The 21,797-nt window shown below is 58.4% G+C and overlaps 1 protein-coding gene across 3 annotated transcripts; it reads left to right on the top strand.

Moving 5' to 3' along the window:
- Positions 1-794: 794 nt before the first annotated feature.
- Positions 795-21,708, top strand: VAX2 (ventral anterior homeobox 2). Of its 3 annotated transcripts, none has more exons than XM_064151802.1 (4): positions 795-1,107; positions 1,619-1,876; positions 6,704-6,830; positions 19,502-21,708. In XM_064151802.1, exons 2-4 carry the CDS (start codon positions 1,621-1,623, stop codon positions 20,562-20,564), a joined length of 1,446 nt encoding a protein of 481 aa, XP_064007872.1. In that variant the 5' UTR covers positions 795-1,107; positions 1,619-1,620; the 3' UTR covers positions 20,565-21,708. The 3 variants fall into 3 exon arrangements, with proteins under 3 accessions (XP_064007872.1, XP_064007873.1, XP_064007871.1); XM_064151803.1 differs by having other exon boundaries at positions 6,704-6,891; positions 19,502-20,061; XM_064151801.1 differs by lacking the exon at positions 795-1,107 and having other exon boundaries at positions 1,591-1,876.
- Positions 21,709-21,797: the final 89 nt, after the last annotated feature.

The following is a 21,797-nucleotide window of genomic DNA, read 5'->3' as shown; positions in this document are numbered from 1 at the left end:
CCGACCCACAGACAAATGAAGAGGCCTTTGAACTTCTCGACTCCAAACCGGGCACCTTCTGTCTCAACCGGGGGGATCGGGCCAGGCCGAGACCCTTCCGGGACAGCACAGCTCCGCCCGAGCCCGCCGCAGCACCGGGCAGCTCCGGAGCCCGGGAAAGGGGTGTCGGTGGGTTTGGATTCCCGGTGTGTCTGTCTTTTGCCCGGTTGCAGAGAGCGGTAGAAGAGAGACCCCCGAGGTGGGAGAGGTCGTCCGGTTGCCCGGCTAGGCACGAGGAGCCGCTCGCCCCTGTCCCGGTACGGAGGGATTCGTAGCTACCAGGAGCTGTTTACCGGAGGGGGTATGTGTATGTGTATGCGTGTGTATGTTCGGGACTCCTCCACTGCCTCATCCCGGGGATTCGGTGGGATAACCCTGGGGGCACTGGACTACTGAGCACGGTGGGGAAGAAGGACTGGAACCCCCCCGGAGCTCCCAGGGATGGGTTACACAAAACCAGGTCAGGTTATTTCTTTACTGGTTTCCATCTCCGCAGACGCGGGGGGGGAGGGGGTGGGGGGGGGGCGCCGATGACCTCCCCCCTTGAGAAGCGGAGAGGAAGCGGGACCGCCACCTCCGGCCCTGCCCGTAGTCCCGGAGCCGGGGGCCAGCCGCCAACCGAGGGGCTCTTTGTTTACCAATCGGTATCACGGACCAGGAAAGCAGGAAATTGCGTCTGTGCCGGGCCGTTAATTTAAAATCGCCCCTTTCCCACCCCCACCAGAACCTCTCCCCGCCTCGGCGGAGGACTCGGCCGTCCGCTCCCGGCTCCAGGGGCGAGTAACGTGGGATGTGCGGAGAAAGGCCGGACCGGAGGGATAACGACCCCGGCTTCATCCCTGGGCCCACCCCCGGCTGCTTCCTCCGCAGCAATCTTTTCCTCGCCTTCCTTTCTCCACCACTATATCCTCCTAACCTAAAAATCATCCCTCCCCACCTCCCGGGACTGATCTCCCCGCACGGAGAGCAGCGAGCCCCGGGCACCGGCGGCTCCTCCGCTTGCCTCTCTGCCAGCACCGGCACCGGCTCTCCATGGAACGGCTGCGGCTGAAGTTTGCCCGGAGCGAGGTGCCGAGGAGACGGGTGGCGGGCACGGTGTGAAAGGGGGCAGAGGGGTCTCAGCTGTCTGTCAAAGTTTTTAACTTCTTTTTCCATCCCCTTGGGACGCCCCAACGGGTCCCGCCGCACCCCCCTATTCCCCGAGCTCCTCTCTCCCAGCACCACCCCCGGTCGGAGAAGCGGGGAGGGGATGAGGAGGTGGGGAGGGCGGGGGGAACGGTTTAAATAACACCCCCCGGGATGGAAGAGGGGCCGGGTGCTTTGAGGAGAGGCGGGAGAAGCAACGGGCCCCTGGCGGGTCTCCGGCCATGGGGGTGAGGTGGGGCCCGGTGCCCCCGGCTGTGCCAGGGCGCTGAGCCCCGCGGGGGCCGGGGAGGGGCGGGGAAGGGGTCTGGGGAAGGTGGTGGTGTGGGGGGGCTCCCCGACCCGCCCCCCCGCCCCCCCTGCCTAGTCTTGCCTCCTCTCTCCCTCTCTCCCTGTCTCTCCCTGCTGATGTTTGATCCCGGCGTGGCGCCCGCAGGGATGAGCGATGGAGGGGCCGAGCCTGGCAGGAGCCCCGTGCTGCTGGCCGAGCCCCTGCCCACCGGGCGAGCCCGGGAGAAGGCAGCGAGTCGGGAGCAGCTGGAGAGCGTTCGGCGAGGCGGAGGAAGCGGTGGGTTCAAGGACATCCCGGGAACATCGGCTGTCAGCCCCGGTTCCTCCAAGGAGTGCGCCCCGGACAGCGAGAGCCCAGCAGGAGCTGGCGAAGCGGACTATTGCCGCCGCATCCTGGTGCGAGGTACGGACACGGTTCTCCGGGCCACGGCTCCTCCACGGGCGCACTCTCTCCACCCCGCTGGTTGAGTCCTCGTTCCGCTCCTCTCGCCCCCGGGGCCGGGGAGGTGGGCAGCGGAATAGGGTACGGTCTTCCTTTCACCCTAGCACTGCTTCTAGAGCGTCCCCATCATCTCCGGCCTTCCTCCGCTTCCCCTGGCTCCGCTCGGTGCTAGAGGGACCGGGCCCGCTGCCCCAGCCCGCTCCGCCGTGCTGCTCCGGGAGCGGGGCCGTGCATGCCCACTCTGATTTGCGGCTGAGCAGCCGGACTCAGAGGGGCTGAGCGGAGGTCCTGGGGAGCAAGCCTGGAGCTACAGATCTCCCGAGCCTCACCGGGGGCACGGGAGGCGGCGGGAGACGGGGAAAAGCATCGGCTTTGCTTTTAAACCGTTGTCGCAGGAGAAAAGCGTCATGGAGCGGCGGCGAGTTGGGGGCTATATTTTTTTCCCCCTCTTTAAAATATCACTTGCTTGACCGGGATCGGGGAGAGGCGCGGGGTGGGGAGGGGGACGAGGTGCACGGTGACACACCGGGAACCACAGCATCCCTCCTGCTCAGCGCCGCCGCCGGCCCGGGGCTGGCCGAAAACCGGCTGGCACGTACGTAGCAAACCCCCAAAGTTTGGGGTGCTTGGACGGTGATGAGGCAGGTGCCGAAGGCTGCCCTGTTCCCGGGGCGGCATCGCGGCTGCATCCCGGGGATGCGCCGGGAATGCTCCGCGTCCCCCCCATTAACCCGCCGCCCAGCTCTCCGCCGCTCCCGGAGCCCAGCGAAGCTCCGCGGCCGCTCGGTCAACAGGGCCGAGGCCGCCAGCGTCCTGCTCGTTCGCCGTCCCCGAAGCCTGGCACGGCTTGGCACGGCTCGGGCATCCCCAACCCGCACGGGTTGCAAACAGCCCCGCCGCTCAGCCAAGCTTCTTTCCCGGCTGTCGCGACAGGCGCCTGTCGTCGTCAGCGTTGCTGCCGCAGCCTGAACTCTTCCCAGCGCATCTTGGCGGGCGAGCAGGCAGCGCCCAGCAACGATTCCCGGAGTCCCGTTCGGGGTGTCCCCAGGTCCTCGGTGGCCGCCGCAGTCCCCGCTGGGGTCAGGCCGGGGTCAGGCCTTTCTCCGCCTGGCTTCGGTCCTACCGGGGCTGCCCTGATGGGCCCAGGGCTGGGAACGGGTGTTCGTGTTGGGGGTCGGTCCTTAACCCCGGGTCAGGGTCCCCCCATTTCTCCCGACCTTGGGGACCGGGAGCGGCCGGTCTCACCATCTTGCTGCCACCACTGCGGTGCGGACAAAATGGTGGCGGGGAGAAAACACCGCAAATAACCGGGAACGGAGCCGAAACAGACCGGGACGATGTGTCGGGGACACCTCGGCGTGCAGGGCCACCGGCCTGCCTGGTTCCCAGTCCTGCCCCAGCCCGGTGCCCACTGCTGGGAAGGGCTCGGTGCCAGGCTGGGGAGCACCTCCTAATCATTTTTTCCCTGCCTTCTGATTTTGTTTCTGCAATTTCCCTTATTTTTATAAATGTATTTTAAAATACTTTCAATTGTCCCCAGGCACAGAGGTTGTCTCCCCCACCGTGCTGCCTGTCCCAGGCAGTAGGGGCTGCATCTTCCCCTTCCAGCTCCGCCTGCCCTGGTGCTGCCTTCTGCTCCAGCCTATTCCATCCCTGGTGCTCTCTGGTGGTGGCTTTAGTGGTGATTGGGGCCTTGCTTGTTGGTGGGAGCAGGTTGGGAAGTAGTGAGGTTCTCTGTGTCCTGGTTCCCTATCCCAGTGCTCTCCTGGGAGCAGGTCTCCTGGGAGACTCACCAGGGATTGATGATGTAAGATGAAGCCTTCAGCCACTGGGGCTGGGTGGCTTTGCCCGTGGAGGTGGCTCTGGCCAGGTGGGTGGACTGGTGGGTGTCATTGGATGAGAGCAGGGCTGGGTGCAGGGTGCAAGTCAGTGTTTAGTGGGGATTAATGGGACAAGGGCTTGCTGGAGGAGCCAGGTGACACTGGGGCCTGTCCCGCTGGTGGTGATGGGGGGAAGATCCTGGAGTGCTGCCCTATCACATCCCAGGGGATGTATAGGCAGATATGGGGAGCTCTAGAGGGGACCTTGATGCTGTTTGAGAGAGTACTGAGAAAGGCTGTGGGCTTCCATGTGTCCCAGGTGTGTGTCCCTCAGTGTAAAGAAGGATGAGAATGTACCTGTTTGGGGCTGGCAGGGTGGCTGTGCACCCCAGAAGCGTCCTAGCAGATGTGTGGATGCAGCACCCCCTCTCTGAATGGGTGTGCATGGTGTGTGCCTGATTCTGCTGCAGATGTTGGTCTGCAGGATCTGTCCCTGCTGGGCTGCAGGGTGTGCAGGCTGTAAAATAGATGTTTGCTGGCTTGGTACTCCCAAATCTGCTTCCCATTCGGCTTTCCTCCTGCTCCCCAGCCATGTCCATCCTTCCTCACCCATCTTATTTAGCTGCTGAAACAGAGGAGAGATGGATCCCCTTGACACCAAACCTCTTTCAAGGCGGGCATCAGTCTCAGAACTTGTCCTAGATGTGCTGCCTGGTCCTCAAGAGCAGGATGTGTCCCCACAACCCCACCAGAGAGGCCACGGGCTGCTGGAACCCCCTCAGACAGTCATGTCAGGACCTGGTGTTTGTTTGGGATCTGGGATCCATACACTAATGGGGGTCTGTGATCCAATGGATGATGGGGAAAGGCTCTCAGCAGCAGGTTCCTCAGGCAGGATGGTGTTGTGCCCTTCCTGGCATAGGGGGCATGGCTGCAAGTCCCCCAGATCCAGCATGGATGGGCAGCTGGGAGGGTCTGTAGTATGCAGTAGGGTTGGGACATGAGGCTGAGGTGAGGGCCTTTATCTCTCTGCCCTCTTCCCTCTAGGGCTGTGCCCAGCCTGCTTCCTCCACTCCACGTCCCAGCTGCCAGGAGGGGGAAAACAATAAATAATAGCGGTGGTGATGCTGGCAGCGGCGTCCAGGGCAGCGAGGGCGGAGGGGCAGATCCCCGCAGCTGCGGCCGGGAAGCAGGAAGGTCTCTGTTGGCTGCTCCATGCTGGCAGCCCCTGCTGTTGTTGTGTCGAGGGATCATGGCGTGGACAAGGGAGTGAGGATGTGGCCCGGGCATCACGTTCTTCTCCTCACAAAATGGTTGCCAGGCTGGCATCCCGATCGCGATCTACCTACATCCCTTCTCCCAACAGCCCTATGCCCGCACACGGAGTCTGGGCTGTGGATCAGAGCCTGTGCTCCTGGCTTCACTGGATCCTCTCTCACTCTCACCCTCTCCAAGCACTCTGTGCCCCCGATGCCATGGAATAAGCTGGCCATGCCAGGCTGGTACCTCTGCCGTGTACCACAATGTGGTGATGGGAAAATGGCTGCGGGATTGGGGTCCCTTTCCCAAGTCTGCGTTTGCTCCTCGCTCCTGCCATCCCCATGCCAGCTCTGCCATTCCCACGCAGGCTCCACCATCCTCACGCCAGCGTTGTTGTCCTCTCGCAGGCTCCAACATCACCACGCCAGCTTCACCATCCTTGTGCCACCTCCCAGGCTGCTCCCCGCCGTTTCCCCCTTTCCACAGCAGTTTTACGATCTTTTCACGCCTGAGTCAGCCACAAAGCAACTTCTCTCTATCCAAGGCTGCTGGGGACCTCGGGTCCCTCCGGGCTATTTGCCCAGGGTGACTTCTATGGCTACAGGAAAACTCCTGGGCAGAAAATGGGAGGTCTGCAGCCAGGGCTCGCCCAAACTGGGCTGCTTAAGGGTAGGTAGAATAAGGGATATGGAGGACGAGGGGTTGGGGTCTGGCAGGAACTCGGTGAGCAGTTTCCCACTCAGTTTTCGTTACGGAGTCCGTCTGGCCGCGGCGCAGCCCGGGGAGCTGGGACCATCCCAGCACTTCGGAGCTCCGGGGAATTTCCTGCGAGGGTTTGTCCTTTGTCAGCAGCTCCTTCAACGTGGAAGGGGCTGTGCGGGGCTGAGACGGGAGCCAAACCGTCCGCCTTTTGTTTGCCAAAGTCCAGCCGTGGCCAGCGACAATTGCAGCCTCGGAAAATCGGCTGCCAGGGGCGGCTCGGGGCGTGCAGCCCTTCCGAAACTTGCCCTTTAAAAGAGGAGTCAAGGAAATATTCCCGGAAAGGAGGAAATTGTGATAGAGAGGATTAGTCTTTTTATTTTTCTTTTTGAATGTCAGTATTCCCGAGGAAGGATCAAAAGAAATGAGATCTGTTTTCATTAAAAGATGTTTAACTTCTTGCCTTGAACCCTTTCCTGCTTCTGGCTCCCAGAAATGATCATTTCTGGGATTAGCTACTCTGACAGAGTCCCCCTCCCCCCAATTTTTTTATTTATCTCTTGATAATAATAATAATTCGTGGAGAATTTTTTTAAACTGTTCCCTGCGGGTTTAGGAAGACTTAGAAAATATCTTTATCTTCGTAAAGATTTATAAATATACCTGGAAGGGTTTTAGGAAGATTTGTTGCCGTTCCCTGGAGGTTTATCAGCCTGCAGCACGTGGGGCTGGAGGAGACCACCAAATTTTTAGCCATACCTTGGCGGGGTGTGTGTTTTAGTTATTCCCGGAGACACAGTGTTTAATTCAGCATTTCCTCCCTCAATCATGTCTGTTTTGGTCCATTTCACAGAATCACAGAAGGGTAGGGGCTGGAAGGGACCTCGAAAGCTCATCCAGTCCCACCCCCGCCCTGCCGGAGCAGGATCACACAGAACGCATCTCCCTTTTTCTCCCCATCCCAGCTTTTATCTTTTACTGACGCTCCTTCTCCCCATGTCCCTTCCAGATGCCAAAGGGACCATCCGGGAGATTGTGCTCCCTAAAGGTCTGGACCTGGACCGACCCAAGCGGACGCGGACGTCCTTCACTGCGGAGCAGCTCTATCGCCTGGAGCTGGAGTTCCAGCGCTGCCAGTACGTGGTGGGCAGGGAGAGGACGGAGCTAGCGCGGCAGCTCAACCTCTCTGAGACCCAGGTAAGGCTCATGCTGGCTTCTCCGTCATGGAGACATCCCTGTGGCACTGTGGAGTGGCCATATGGCCGAGCTGGTTGTCCCAAACCTGGATGGAGAGGTCCTGGCCGGCGTTTCAGTCAAGAGTCAGGGCTGAGCCAAACCCGTGGTCCCAGTCCTGAGTGGGAAGTTCCTGGCTTGTGTTTAGCTTGGGAGCTGGGGCTGAGCTGAGCCCGCAGTCCTAAACCTGGGTGGAGGAGAACGCTGCTGGCTGGGGTGGAGGGGTCATGGCTGCTGTTCTGGGGCTGAGCCTGGCTGGGGGAAGCATGAGTGTTGCTGCAGGCAGCGGTCTCCTTCATCTCTTTAGCACAATAAATGGTCATTTTGGGATTAGAAGTGTTGAGGAGTAGCCTTCAGCAGGGTCTGTAGAGGCAACACCTCCCCCCTCCTCAGCTGCCATGACACATCCCAGCATAAGCAGCATACCCCAGATCTCCTAAATGCAAGGAAAGGAAAGCAGCAGGATGGCAGCAGCAGGTCATCACCCACAGCACAGGGCGGACGAGCAGGACTGGGTGTCCCTGTTGGTGCTGTTGGGATCGAGCTGTGTGTGACCTGGATGGATCCTGCGTCCCAGGCTTTGCCACTGGGAAGGGATTTTGCCGTTTTTAGTGGGATGAGGTTTGGTTGGGCGTGGAGAGAGCTGAGCTGCGTTGCTCAGAGGTCGGAGTTGATGTTTCTGCTAAGCCAGAAGGGTATCTGCTGGGGTTGTGGTGGATTCAGCTTGGGAACTGATACAGTAATAATAGTAATGATAATAGTAGTAGTAATAATAATAGTAGTAACAATGCTAATATACAAATAAATAATGAAGATCACAGCACAAAGCAGCATAGCTGGAACCCACCAACACCCCCCCCACGCCCTCCATTATCCCAGTTTGTGCCTGTCCCTTCTCTGGCCATTAAAAGCTGTGCTTGGAGCAAGCTGGATGGTTCTACCCATTCAAAGAGAAAATAATTCCTCTTTCCCCCATTTTTTTTGTGGGCAAAATGTGCTCTGGCTGCCCACACTGTGCTGGTGGGTCTGGGTTACCCTGTGGTGTTTTGTCACTCATGGTGTGGGGGCCACCGTGGGGTGCTGTGAGAGGGAGCAGAGCCTTGGTGCTCACAGAGTGGTTGTTCTTGTGTGCAAGGAGGCGTTGGTGACCGTGGAGCAAGGCACACGGATGAGGTTGCTCATTCTGGGGGTCCCAGCTGAAGCCCCAGTTGCAGCACCACCTCCACGGAGCTGGGAGGGACATGAATGGGCTTGGCCATGCTGTGCTGGTGGGAGAACTCCAGCAGGAGCTAAGGAAGAGGGCTGTGCTGAGCAGGCTGCCGGGAGGTCTCTGCTGGGACTAGTGTCTGTGTCTTTATCGCTCCTTTGGTGCCTCATTGCTGCCTTCATTGCTCGTCGAGAAAATTCACACCCTGTAGGCCAGCACTGTCTCCTCTCCTCTTCTCCTTCCCACATCTTCTTTTTCCCACCTTGCTCCTTCATCTCGGCCTTTTTGAATCCCTTTCTCTGCTTTTCACAGCATTTCCAACCCTGCAGCAAACTCCCAGTTGAACCTTTCCAGCTCTCCCCCCTGCCCCCAGCCAATGCCACATCAAGGGATGGTGGTGCCAGGCTTTGGTGCCCAGCTTCTTTCTCTCACTCCCAGGCTGTAGGCCCACTTGGATCATGGCTTCAGGCTCTCTTCACACTCAGTTCCTCACTGAGAGGTTTTCTGAGTTGTTGCAGGAGCTGGGTGGCCGCAGGCTGCTATGAGACCATTTAGATCTGGAGGCTGTTGTGTGGCTCCATGCACCACACTGGGACACTCCAGATGCGGTCTAGAGAGTGGAGAGTCACCACCATGCCACTTCTGTGCCAACAGGCTCACCTCAGACTGGAACAGAGCCAACTGGCACCGACTAGAATATTTTGGGGACTGGGGATTTTCTTCTCAGCATCATCCCAGGATTTAGGGCAGGTCTAATGGTTTGGGTGGTGGATTCCCTCCCAGCAGCATCTTGTGATTCTTTCTTGATTGACATTTGTGCTGTGTTCATGGTTGGAATGATAGAGCAGATCCTTTCCAACCCCTCCTTAGATGCTATCCTGCTTTCAGGATTAGAAAGCCTCCCATGAGCAGCTCTTGACTCTGCTCTCTGCTGGAAGCCCTGGACTCGATAGGACCTAACCATGGGAGTGGGGCATGAAGGAAGGGGCTACTGAGGAGGGTATTTTTGTGCTGTGAATGTTCAGAGAGGGGGCTGGGGGTGAGAAGAATAATTAATCTTGGCTCTTGTGTGAGACAGGAGCAGTGCAAACAGTATGATGAGATGGGAAGAGACTGGAGAACTGCAGCCCTCTGGATCAAAATCCCTCTCCTTTTAGGCTCTTATTTAACTTTGCTGGCATCTTGGCAGGACTCTGAGGCCCTGGAAGGAGGCAGAAGGACCCAACTCCACAGCTATCCCTGCATGGAGCTTTCTCCATCCTCCGAAGGGAAAAGTGCCCCTTCTTAGTGTCATTATGGGATGGAGAATGCAAGGCTGAGAAGCAGAAGGACCACGGGGGGGATGGCAGAGGGAGGATAATTCCCACAAATCCCCTGGCAGGAGGAGGGATGGGATGGGCTGGGAGGGGATTTGCCTGGTCCAGGAGGCTTTGCTTTCTGGGTCAGGAGTTCAATGCCAGGCTCAGGTTCAAGTGACCTCTGCCCGCTCTTCCTGCACTCATTAAAGGGTGGGACACAGCAGTGGCACTTGTGTCTTCTTTTGAGGGCCAGGCACACAGGAGGTCAGGACAGGGCCAGTGGTATCAGATGTTCTCCATACAGCTCCAAACCAAGCCTTGCTGAGAGGCAGCTTTGTCCCCTCCCAAAGGCAGGGATGTTTTCAGTCGAGGAGGCCATGGCCAGGAGCACTGCTGGCACCTTTCAGACTCGTGCACCTCCTGGAATGGGGTGGTGCTGAGGGACATGGTTTAGTGGTGATCTAGAAGTGTTGTGTTAACAGCTGGACTTGATTGTCTTAAAGGTCTCTTCCAGCCAAAACGATTCTGTGAGTCTTGAAGACACTGACGACTTTTTTGGGTCCTTTTCTCCTGTGAAGCAACTTTTTGCAGAGAGAATGTGGGGCTTTGAGTGGAGAGAGGCATTAGCATTATGACTTTCTGCCTGCCCAGATGCTGGCAAGTCCACGAGATCCCCATAGATCCCCTGGTGTTCCACTCAACACGATGGGTTCCATCATAGCCAGCCTGGGACAAGCTCCTGGGCACCTCCAGCTCCATCACTGCTGGTGGCCCAGTGGCTCCCTGAGCATCCTGTGCTGCTTTCAGCACTGTGATCCCACCAGCATGGAGCAAAACGTATGAGAGAAAGCAGCTGAGCTAGAGGAGGGCTGGGAAGGTCTATTTATAGCCCTGCAATTAAGAGGAAGCCGTTAAAAATTAATCACACCTCGAGTCATTAACAACTATCAGGTCCCTGCAGTGAGTAGCAGCACAATGGCTGGTGCAGGCAGAAGCGGTCCTCTTGCAGGGGGGAGCTGCAAGGAAGCTGTGGTCTGGAGGGGGTGAGAGTCATCCAGAGCTTGTCAGTGGGAGCCGTGGGTTGGGGCTCCCCCAGGGCATGAGTGGCAGGAGGCACCAGGAGGCTGCTCTGCTTGCTGTGAAGCAGCCTGCTGCCCATCCTCCCCGGCTCTGTAGTCCTTGGGTAGGGGAAGATGAACTTCCAAAGCTTGGTTAGAAGGCATTAGTGCCACCACCAAGGGGCTTCTTTCCAGAGGAGGCCTCTATCTGTCCCTGCATCTCCCCTTCCATCCCTGCACCATGTTCTGCTGAGCACAGAACAGGCTCAGCATCGTCTATGGCTTTGTACTGTGGCTGCTGTGTGCTGTGGGTGCTTACTCTGACCCTCCTCCCATGGGGAATGTTTTCTCCCCTTTGCTTTGGAGAAGCTGCAGCTCCCAGCTGGATGCTCCTGCCCACCCCTCTGGGCCACTTCTAATGCAGTTTTTCTCTGCATCTGGATGGGCTGGACTAATCATTCCTGGTTTTCTGGAGCAATTGCCTTGCAGACTGGGTCATAATCCATCCCTTGAGAGACCTTGAGTGCCCCAGGAGTAGCTCAAAGTACGTGGGGATAAGTGGGATGGGGGGGGCAGGTAGCTGGGGACAGCATTGTGTCCCACAGCTGAAACCTTGGGCACCAAGTCCTGGGTGGCAGTGGGGGATGTCAGCCTGGAGGATCCCATACCCATATCCCATGCCTCCAAGTGGGATCCAGATGCTGAAAGTACCTGGGGAGGGGAAATGCTTGGTCCCATTGCAGAAGGTGGCCACTGGAGATGCCCGGGGTCGCACTGGCAGAAACTGGCCACCTCCAGTAGCTCCTGGGTCCCCTTCCCACCTGCCATCCTGTGTGAGAACATGCCTGTGGAGTAAACCTGCTCACGTGGATGGGCTAATCCTGTCCCCTCCCCGTGGCAGGGGCACGTGGTGGGGTTTACCCTGCAGCCGCGGGGCCCTGGGCTGGTGGCAGTAAGTCTGTGTTGTAACCAGGCACTGGGTAGTGGCAGGACCAGGCTGGCACAGCCCAGCCCTGGCCTCTCAACTGCCCCAAAAATCACCTTTTCTGATCATTTTCTTTCTCAGAGCATGTCAGGGTGTGGTGGTGAGGGGCTGGAGGGAAGGAGGAGCTGTTGGCTTCTTGCCTAGATGAAAGAGCTGAGGCACCCTCTGGAAGTGGAGCTCCTCTGGGGGTCAGCAGCTCCTCTGATGAGTTGGATGACCTAAAAGATCTGTGTCTCTCTGGCTCGTCTGGGAGGAAACACCACTTCCACATGGACACTTCCTGCTGGATTCTGGCGTGGTGGAGGGGATGTGACCATAGGCACAGTCCTGAGATTCCACCCAGTCCCAAACCTGGTGCTGGTGGCTGAAGAGGAGACTGCTATGGGGGGCACTGAGTGCTCAGTGGTTATCTCACATCTGCCCCAGCAGCACTTTCTGAACCCCCGAGGAATCATCCAAGGTGACCTTCTTGTGACCTTCCAGTATCTGAAGGGGACCTACAAAAAAGCTGGGGAGGGACTTTTTAGGCTGTCAGTTAGTGACAGGACTAGGGGGAATGGAGCAAAGCTGGAGGTGGGGAGATTCAGAGTGGATGCGAGGAGGAAGTTCTTCACCATGAGAGTGGTGAGAGCCTGGCATGGGTTGCCCAGGGAGGTGGTTGAGACCCCATCCCTGGAGGTGTTTAAGGCCAGGCTGGAAGAGGCTGTGGCCAGGCTGATCTATTGTGAGGTGTCCCTGCCCGTGGCAGGGGGGTTGGAACTGGATGCTCCTTGTGGTCCCTTCCAACCCTGACTGATTCTATGATTGCATGATTCTATCCAGCAGCCCTCACCAGCACCTCCAAGGAGATGGGGGAAGGTTGTCTATACCTGACCTCCTTGTGGGACACCTCATGCTGGAGCCACCAGGCTGGCTGGTGGAGGACACTTCACCCCCACCAGCCCTACCTGTAGAGCCCAGCCCTGATCTTTCTTCTCATTTACGTTTGCAAAGGGTAAGGGAAGCAGAAAATATCCTGAATTTTGGAACAAAAGCAGCCTAAGGGCACACTTCTGGCTGGAGTTTTGGATCAGTGGTGGAGAAATGGACTGCTCTGAGCATGGGCTCTTGGCCAGGGTGCAGCAGAGGTCCAAATGGGCTGGAGACAGGCTCCTGGCTGAGGACACAGCCAGGTCCAAATGGGTTGGGGATGGGCTCCTAGCTGAGGATACAGCCAAGTCCCAGCTGGCTGGCGACAGGTCCCTGGCTGAGAACAGAGCCAGGTCCCAAAAGGTTGGGCTTTTGGCTGAAGGAACAGCAATCTGGAGCTGGCTCCCACCTTGGATGTCCTGAGCACGTTGCCCAGCCATGGCCTGGGTCTTGGTGTGGCAGGAAGCATGGTCCCAAACGTGTCTGTGGCAGGCTGTGGCAGAGGTTCTGGGTTGGTGGCCCAGCCAGGGTGGACGCAGGTGCCATCGAGGTGCAGAAAGGCTGGCAGAGATGCCAAGGGATGACTCCTTCCCCACTCGGGCCCATCTCCCCGTAGCCACCATGGCCGAGGAGAGGCAGCTGTGTCCTGTGGCCACTTTGCCCTTACACAGCCTGGGTGCCAGGCGGCACTGGGTAGGGAGCACACTGGGCTTACGCAACGCCCAGGGCCACAGCTCCTGCTCTGAGCCCCCGGGAGCCCATGGGCTGGCTCACGATGGAGGGAGGAGGAGGCAGAGGAGGAGGCAGAGTGGCTGGGGTGCCGTGGGGAGACAGCAGGGTCCGGCGTGCGGTGGCGGGAGGCAGCTAATGGCGGAGGGCAGCTAATCCTGGAGAGCAAAATGGCCTCGGCCGGCAGCTGCGAGCGGTGCCGGCCGGCAGCGTGCCCGAGGTGGGGATGGCTGCTGGCAGCGGGGCCAGCCGCGGGGCAGGGCTGCCAGATCCTCGGCACCACCACAGACCAGCAACAGGACCCCCAGCCCTCCTCCGCGGTGAGGCTCGTGGGTGCCCGATGGGAGGGCGAGGACCATCTGCCAGCATCTCGTCCCACCCAGGGCAGGATGGAGACTGCCTTTCTGTACCTCATCCCACTGAGGGGAGCATAGGGACCACCCCTCAGGACCACATGCCCACCAGAGGAGGATGAGTGGCATCCTCCAGCACCTCATCCCACCCAAGGGAGGGTGATGACCACCCTACAGGACATCTTCCCACTGAGGGAAGAACCTTTCAGAACCTCATCCCACCCAGGGCAGGACAAGGACCACCCTACAGATTCTCATCCTACCCAGAGCAGGATGAGGACCACCCTATAGGACCTCATCCTGCTGAGGGAATCATAGGGACCACCCTTCAGAACTTCATGCCCCCCAGGGAGGATGAGGACCGTCCTCCCGCACCTCATTCTACCCAACAGAGGATGAGGACCACCCAGCAGGGCCTCATTCCACTGAGGGAAGCATAAGGACCACCCTTTAGAACCTCATCCCACCCCGGGCAGGATGATGACCACCCATTAGGACCTCACCCCACTGAAGGAAGGATAGGGACCACCTTTCAGGACCACATACTCCCCAGGGCAGAGTGAGGACCATCCTCCATGAGCCGGCAGGACGCTTCAGTTAGGGGCTGGGTGATACCAAACATGAGCCGAGGAGAGGGGAGGCCACTGCCTGGGGGTGGCCACAGCCTGCCCCGTGGGCAGCAGAGCGGGGAGGTGAGCGCTCTGGGCAGCGTGCTGGGGCAGAGCACGGCGGTGACTGGGTTGAAACCAGACTGGAGGTCTTGGCTGGGCTCTAAACCGCTGAGCCGCTCCCGCCCTGCTCCTCTCCATCCCCGGATCGTGGTGAGGGTCTCCCTTGGGATTAACCTCTTGGAAGTAATTTCTTATATAGCTCAGGGGCGTTGGGTGGAGGGTAGGGACTGGAGCAGCAGCTGGGCTCCCGCTCACCACTGGTCTGGTTCTGCTGCTGCAGAAGGGACTGAGGGGCGCTTAGGTGCTCAGGTTCTCCCCAGGAAAGCTGAGGAGGGACGTTTTAGGCTGTCAGGTAGTGATAGGAGTCAGGGGGAATGGAACAAAGCTGGAAATGGGCAGATTCAGACTGAATGTTAGGAAGAAGTTGTTCAGCATGAGGGTGCTAAGAGCCTGGAATAGGTTGCCCAGGGAGGTGGTGGAAGCCTCATTCCTGAAGGTGTTTAAGGGCAGGCTGGATGAAGCTCTGGCCAGCCTGATCTAGTGTGAGGTGTCCCTGCCCATGGATTTGAACTAGGTAATCCTTGTGGTCCCTTCCAACCCTGACTGACTGATTCTGTGATTCTAAGTTCGTGGCACAGGACACCAGTGACCAGGCAGCTTTTATGGTCCATCCAGGTGCCACTGTGGTGCCCAACAGCTGTACAAAACCATGCTCATGGCATGCACTGCTGCCAGCACAGGGAGTGGAACTGGGGGCTTCGACTGTGCCACAGCATGAATGCTCTATGCCACCATCTGCACCATTCCTGGCTGCCACGAGTGGGGTGGTCCCGTTGTGCCGTGACGCCAGTCACACCATGCAGCGAGCTGGGGGCCTGCCTGGAGCTGGTGGTGGCTGCTACTCCAGTGGGTGGGGAGCTGCCATATCCCCACTGCCTGGATTTGTTCTCTTCTGCAGAGCACAAGAAACAGCTTGAAGTGAGGGCAGGAGAATGAGCACAACCTGCAGAGCTGGAAATGAACAGGAGAGTCGTCAAATGGTTTGGGTTGGAAGGGACCTCTGAAGGCCTTTTAGTCCAATTCCATTTCTTAGGAGAAGCTTCTTGCTAGGCAGCTAGCTCAGTGTGGTGGTGAGCACACTCCTGTTCCTGGTGGCTGTCTGCATGGGCCACCCACGGTGTCTCTGCCACTTGGGTCTGCCTTGCTCCGTCCCAGTGTCAGGTCTTGTGGCTGCCTCCTCTGGCGAGAAATCCTCTGCCCTTACCTGCTCCTGCTGCAGTAACTGAGCAAAGCAGAACTTCCAGATCCAGAAATGTGAGGGATTTCATCCCAAGGTGCCTCCAACCACAGGCTTGCCTTATGGGAATGTGAACAGCGGGTCTGGTCCCAGCCATTGGCTGAATATCCAGCAGCAGAAGCCCTTAGGGCTTGCACTAGGTGACCTTTAAAGGTCTTTTCCAAGCCAAGCCATTTGATGACTCTCCAGACACTCCTGTCCATTTCCAGCTCTGCAGGCTGTGCTCATCCTCCTGCCCTCACTTCAAGCTGTTTCTTGCCTGTGATGTCTCCCAGGGCTTGCAGAGCCATCTCCTCCACACAGCTTGCCTCCTCCCTGTCCCTCTGAGAGTCACCTTCCTTTGCTGGTGAATGCATGACCTCTCATGTCCTGCTCTTCAGACACATCCAAGTGCATGTTGTTGTCTATGTGTCTGCATCCAGGCTTGACCTGCCTGGCCTGTCACGTGTCAGCCTGCAGCCCACAGCCCCAGGCAGGAGACTTGCAGCTTCCAGGAGCTGTGGGCTCTTCCTGGGACTTCCCTGGAGCAGGATGAGTCCTCTCCTCACCTCCCCGTGCTCTCCTCAGCCAGCTGTCCTATCTGTCCCCTAGAGTGACACTTCTGGGAACTGACCTTTCTCTCCATTCCCAGGGGGTGGATGTTCTTGTCTTCTGCACACTGTAGTCTGGCAGGAGAGCTGGAGTTGGCTGTGGAGGTGGTTGGTGTCCTCCCACAGCTTTTCACTTATTAATTAAAGGGCTGTGTTACCTCCTCCCTCGATGCTGGGGATGTGCCCACCAGGGGCATGCCAGTGTAGTCTTCCCTGCCCTGTTTCCAGACTGGGAAGGGTGTCATCACCACAGCACGGGCACAGACCAGTTCACCCAGGAGCTTGCATGAGGAAGAAAGGTGACCATTTAGAGAAAGAAATGAAGCCAACCTGATCAAAGCAGACCTTGGCAAAGAACTTGGGGTGGTGGCTGCTGGGGAGCTGTGAATGGAGATGGAGCAAAAGTTGAGTAGAGGACTTGTGGTGGGGAGAAGGTTCGAGGGGAGGTGGTGGAGGATAGTGCTTAAAGCTGGAGGAAAATGACTCATGGACTTGTCAAATACTGCATCTGGCTGAGCTTATTTACATCTCCAGTGATGGGGACTCAGGGCTTGAGCATAATAGAGGGTGAAAAGGACATGGTTCCAGTAATTAGTGACAAGCTGTAGATGAACTTTAGCCAGGAAGGCAAATGTGATCCTGCTGCCTGATGTGCCACCAGGGCAGATGGGGAAGAGCTCGCCTTAGCCTGTGAGGCATGACAGCCTGGGTGATGAGTGCAGAGAGGAGCCACAGAGGTGGAATGGGGATGGGAGGACCTCCTGCAAGAAGATCTGATGCAGAATGAGCACAGGGAGGGCTACAGAAAGGTTCTGTCTGCACCTGTAAATGGAGATGCAAGCATCACTGATCACATCAGTCAGCCCTAGAGAAAGAGGAGTGAGAGCAGAGTGCAACAAGGTTCAATGTTGACCTGGCAGTGCTGGGTTCCCAGCCCTAGAGCCTCTATAGCAGGCCCAGGTGAAGACCAGGCTGCAGCAGTGTGGTCTGGGTTGGCTTTGTGACAGCAGGACTCTGGAGCACCCTCGTTGGGGACTCAGGGATGGAGATGGTCCTCAGCTGAGAGGAAAGGCTCCAACACATCCCTGGATCTTGGCCCACCCTGACATACTCTGGGCTGCTGCACTCAGGAAAGGCCAGGAGAAGCTGACCTCAATCCATAGATGGTGGTGCTGGGTGTGGGAAGGATGAGGAGCCCAAGGCTACCTTCTACTGTGCACCTGTCTGGGCTCTGGGGAGCTGCTGGGCACTTCATGGCCATCCTCAAGCAGGTATCATGCTGAGGGCTTTTTTATCTTGAGCTTTTGCTCTTCCAGAGTTGGCTTTCAGTGGAGCATCTCTGTTCTCAAGAGAGGACCTTCATTAAGAGGTAGATAATGATGTGGGATTGTGAGGCCACAGGAGTCCTGTTGGAGCTTAGCTTTGAGATTCTGCTCTCCCCAGAGCTTGGCAGCTCAAGGAGGTGCCCACCAGTGAAGTTGGTGGGCTGCTAGTCCTCTCCCAGGGATGTGGGACCATGAGAGCACACAGGCCTGCCCAATCCCATCCTGCTGGCAAGGACCAATGGGGGCAGTGGGGAGGGGGCATTATCCCTGGGGACCCATTTGGGCTAGGATGTAGACCCCAGGAGTCCTGGTGGCAATGAAGGATCCAGGGTCTCTCTTAGTGCTGAGGTGTGCACGAGTAGGGGACAACATCAAGAGCTTGGGGGTCCGTAGGGTGTCCATGGGACCTCGTGGGTAAGGGAAGGTGGGATGTGACCAGGCAGTGGCCCATGGTGCCAGAGGCTTGGGCTAAGAGCTCAAGCTCATGGTCCTGGTGTCTTCCTATCACTCAGGAACTTCTCCTTGGGCATCCCCAGCCTCTGGCCAGCTTCACCCAGACATCAGCTCCACTATTATGTCCTGGGAAAGGGGCCGGGGAGCTGAGACCTCCTCCACCCCCACGCTCCATTAGCTCTGTACTGTGGGTCCATTGTGCTGGGGGAGGCACGAGGGCTGCCCCAGCCAGCGACTGTCCTGCCCCGACGAGCTCCTGGGGACTCCAGCTTGAGACCTGCTGGCCCTGGGGCACCCAGGGACCAAGGGTGTGCCCATGGGCTGGGCTTTACTCCTGGGGGAGTCCTGGCCGGTGTCTGGCTCATCCTCTCCCATCAGCCATGCTCTAACCCAAGTGTCTTCCCATCCGTCTCCCCCCTCACCTCCATCTCTGTCCGTCTGTCTGTCCCTCATGCCTCTGTCTGTCTCTTTTCTTGCCCCTTCTACCCCTCTGCTTTGCCAGGGTGGGACAGAAGTGGGAAGCTGCCCTCTTGGGCATGGGGTTAGGGGGTGTAGGGGGTGTAGGGGCAGCTGTGGGATGAGGACCAAGGCCATGTCCCTTCCAGGGCACTTTTGGGGCAGGGAGGTCCCAAGGGGGCTCAGTCTGGACTTGCTTCTTGCTTTGGCCAGAGGCAGGATGGGGTAGGAGTTGTTCCCAGCTGAATTTGGGCACAGAAACAGGTCTGTGCCTGGAGATCCAGGGCCACTAGAAGTCACTTAATGTGTTCTCCAAAGCCAGAGACCTTCCATCCTGCCCCATGTCATGGCTTGGTGAGGGAAGGGTTTGAGATGGGGACATAAGTCTGGGGTTGATGACCATCACAGAGCAGAATCCAGCATGTCCTATAGCTCAGCATCCCTGGGAGAGCCAGTGCAGGGCAGAAGTAGTTCAGACAGGGGCTTCTGTATCTGGGCTCCTTCCCTGGGGTCCTCCCCAGATCTCCTATCCCAGCCTCCCATCCCTGAGATCCTGTCCCTGGGTTCCCACGCCCAGGTTTCATCCCTGGGTTTCCATTCCCAGGTTGCCATCTCCAGGTTCTCACCCCCAGGCTCACATCTCCAGGTTGCCATCCCCAGACGTCCATTCCCAAGTTCCCATTGTGAGCTGTCATTCCTGGATTCTCATTCCCAGGCTCACACCTCCAGGCTTCCATCCTCAGCCTTCCATTCCCAAATTCCCATTGTGAGCTCCCATTCCTGGATTCTCATTCCCGGGTTCCCATCTCCAGGCTTCCATCCTCAGCCTTCCATTCCCCAATTCCCATTGTGAGCTCCCATTCCTGGATTCTCATTCCGGGGTTCCCATCTCCAGGCTTCCATCCTCAGCCTTCCATTCCCAAGTTCTCGCTGTGAGCTCCCATTCCCGGATTCTCATTCCCAGGCTCCCATCTCCAGGCTTCCACCCCCTCGCTCAGACCTTCAGTCATGCCTGGGCTCCCTCCTGGCAGCTGCAGGGCATTCCCTTTCCCGGGAAGGGCAGGCGGGAGGCAGCTCGGGGCCGGGGCGGGCCGGGGCGTTTGTTCTAACGCGTCTCTCTCTCGTGTCTCTCGCTCTCTCCCGGTTCTCGTCTCTCTTCCCCCGGCCCCCCCGCGCTTTCTTTCCGTCCGTGCCTTTCTGTCCCCCCACCCTTGTTCCCCCCCTGTGCCACCCCTCCCCGCAGGTCAAGGTCTGGTTCCAGAACCGTCGCACCAAGCAGAAGAAGGACCAGAGCAGGGACTCTGAGAAACGCTCCAGCACCACCTCCGAGTCCTTCGCCACCTGCAACATCCTGCGGCTGCTGGAGCAAGGGAGGTTCCTCTCCGTCCCGGCCCCCCCCAGCCTCCTCTCTCCCACCTCCAACCCCATCACCAGTCCTACCGGCAACGGATCTGGCTTGGCCACTCCGGGAACCACATCCCCTGGGCTCGGCGGTGGGAGCAGCCCCACGGGACCGGGAACATTCAGCCTGCAAGTTCCTTCTCTTACCTCTTCCTCCTCCTCGTCCTCACCCAGGCTGCCGGCCAACCCGCTGTGTTTCGGGGGGCCACTTCTGGGCACCCTCCACGACCTTCCGGGCACTTACGGACTGGGCACTTCTGCTTTTGAGCCTTACACACGGCTGGAAAGGAAAGACAATTCTATACCCAGCAAGAAGCCAAGCCCTTAAATCAAACATGAGTGTCAAAAGGTCTCCCCCCTCCCACCATCCCCTGCGCCCCGCCCACCCAGGCCCCGCAGCGGGGTCCAGCTTGGCAAGTGGGGTGTGGAAGAGGGTTTATCACTCCCCAGACACGGCCGCGGGTGACACCCTGCAGCCCCGGCCTGATGTTGGACCTGGCCATGTCTGCTGGGTGTCCTTGGGGGCCCCGTGTAACTGGTGCTGTCACATCCCTCACTGGCACGCGTGGATCTGGCAGGGCCACGTCCCTGCCTCCAGGTGTTGCCTGCTCAGGGTCCGGAAGATGATGCTGTGGTCTGTGCTGCATGGAATGGGAGGGGAGCAGCTTCCAGGGGGTGGCGTTCGGTGGGTTGCTGATGCCCTGTGGGCTTTCAGTGGGTGGGACCACAGAGCTCTGGTCCCTCTGGACTGTCCCCCTGGGGGCTGTGGTGTTTGGGTCACTGATGAAGCCCCAGGCAGCAGGCAGGGGCCCCAAAGGGGAGAACACTGGGCTTTGTCCCTGCTTGGCCAAGTTGTCCTTGGGCCTCAGTTTCCCCACCTGCAGAGGGCTTTGTGTCCTGGCTGAGATTGTCCCAGAGCACACTGGTGGCTGTGAGGTCCAGATCCATGAGATGCTTGTTCCCCCAGACCCCTGTCCCAGCGAGGGTGGGAGGTCTGGGGGGTAGCAATGATGCTGGTGATATCTCCAGCCACTTACACCAGTGGTCCACAGCTACTTCAACTCATGAGACCCCCTCCCCAGGCTCCTCCTCACCTGCTTGTGCAGAACCAAACCACCATCCTAGACCCTGTTTTGGTGTTGTCCCACCCTGGTAAACCCCTAAGGATGCTGGAGGAGATTCTGAGCACCCCGGGGGGACTGTGGGGAGCTGGGGCCAGGCTTCCTGTCACAGAAACCTCACTGAGGGGGATGCAGACATTCAGGCCCTTGGATGGTGGACTTGGAGCCAGACTGATGTGCAAAATGGCAGTGACATTGTGTGAGGTGATCCCTGGGGGCAGGGGCAGCATGACTTAACTGGCATCTGCTGAGGGAGGTCTACACTGGGCAGAGTGCAACTCCTCTGTAGTGGAGCATCACCTTGATAAGGTGCTTTGCAGTGGCAGTGCCTTGGCAGGATGCTCTGTGGTGTCACTGCCTTGGCAAGGTACCCTGTGGTGGCAATGCCTTGGCAGGATGCTCTGTGGTGTCACTGCCCTGACAAGGTACCCTGTGGTGGCAGTGCCTTGGCAGGCTGCTCTGCGGTGTCACTGCCTTGGCAAGGTACCCTGTGATGGCAGTGCCTTGGCAGGCTGCTCTGCAGTGTCACTGCCCTGACAAGGTACCCTGTGGTGGCAATGCCTTGGCAGGCTGTTCTAGTGTTGTCACCCTCTCAGGATGCTCCAGTGGCATCACCCTGCCAGGCCACCCTGTAAGGACATCACCTTGTCAGGAGTGAGGTGATGCCCTCAGCCTCTTTCCAGCATTCAGGAGCTGCCATGGGGCTCATCAGCCTCTCACTCCCTCCAAACCAAGGTGCTTCTGTATCCTCCTGCTTCTGTTTCATGGCTGACAACAAAACTTCCCACTGAGCCCCTCCCCCACCCCATGCTCCGTAGGGACTGGTTCCCGAAGGGACACAGCCTGCCTCTTCCTGGGATTTCGCAGGGAAATATTTAAAATAAAGATTTTATGGAAAGGTTCTTTGGTGACTTTTCTTTTCCCTTTCTTAGGGCACAGTTGTTTATTGATGGCTTCTCTCCTGGAGCACTCGATGGGAGAGAGCTCTTGGAGCTCCAGAGAGGTCAGCTTGGGGAA

This window comes from Pogoniulus pusillus, chromosome 11 (genome assembly GCF_015220805.1).
Source record: "Pogoniulus pusillus isolate bPogPus1 chromosome 11, bPogPus1.pri, whole genome shotgun sequence".
Classification (NCBI taxonomy): Eukaryota; Metazoa; Chordata; class Aves; order Piciformes; family Lybiidae; genus Pogoniulus; species Pogoniulus pusillus.
The sequence above is the reverse complement of the archived record's forward strand: the minus strand, read 5'-3'. Positions and strand labels throughout refer to the sequence as shown.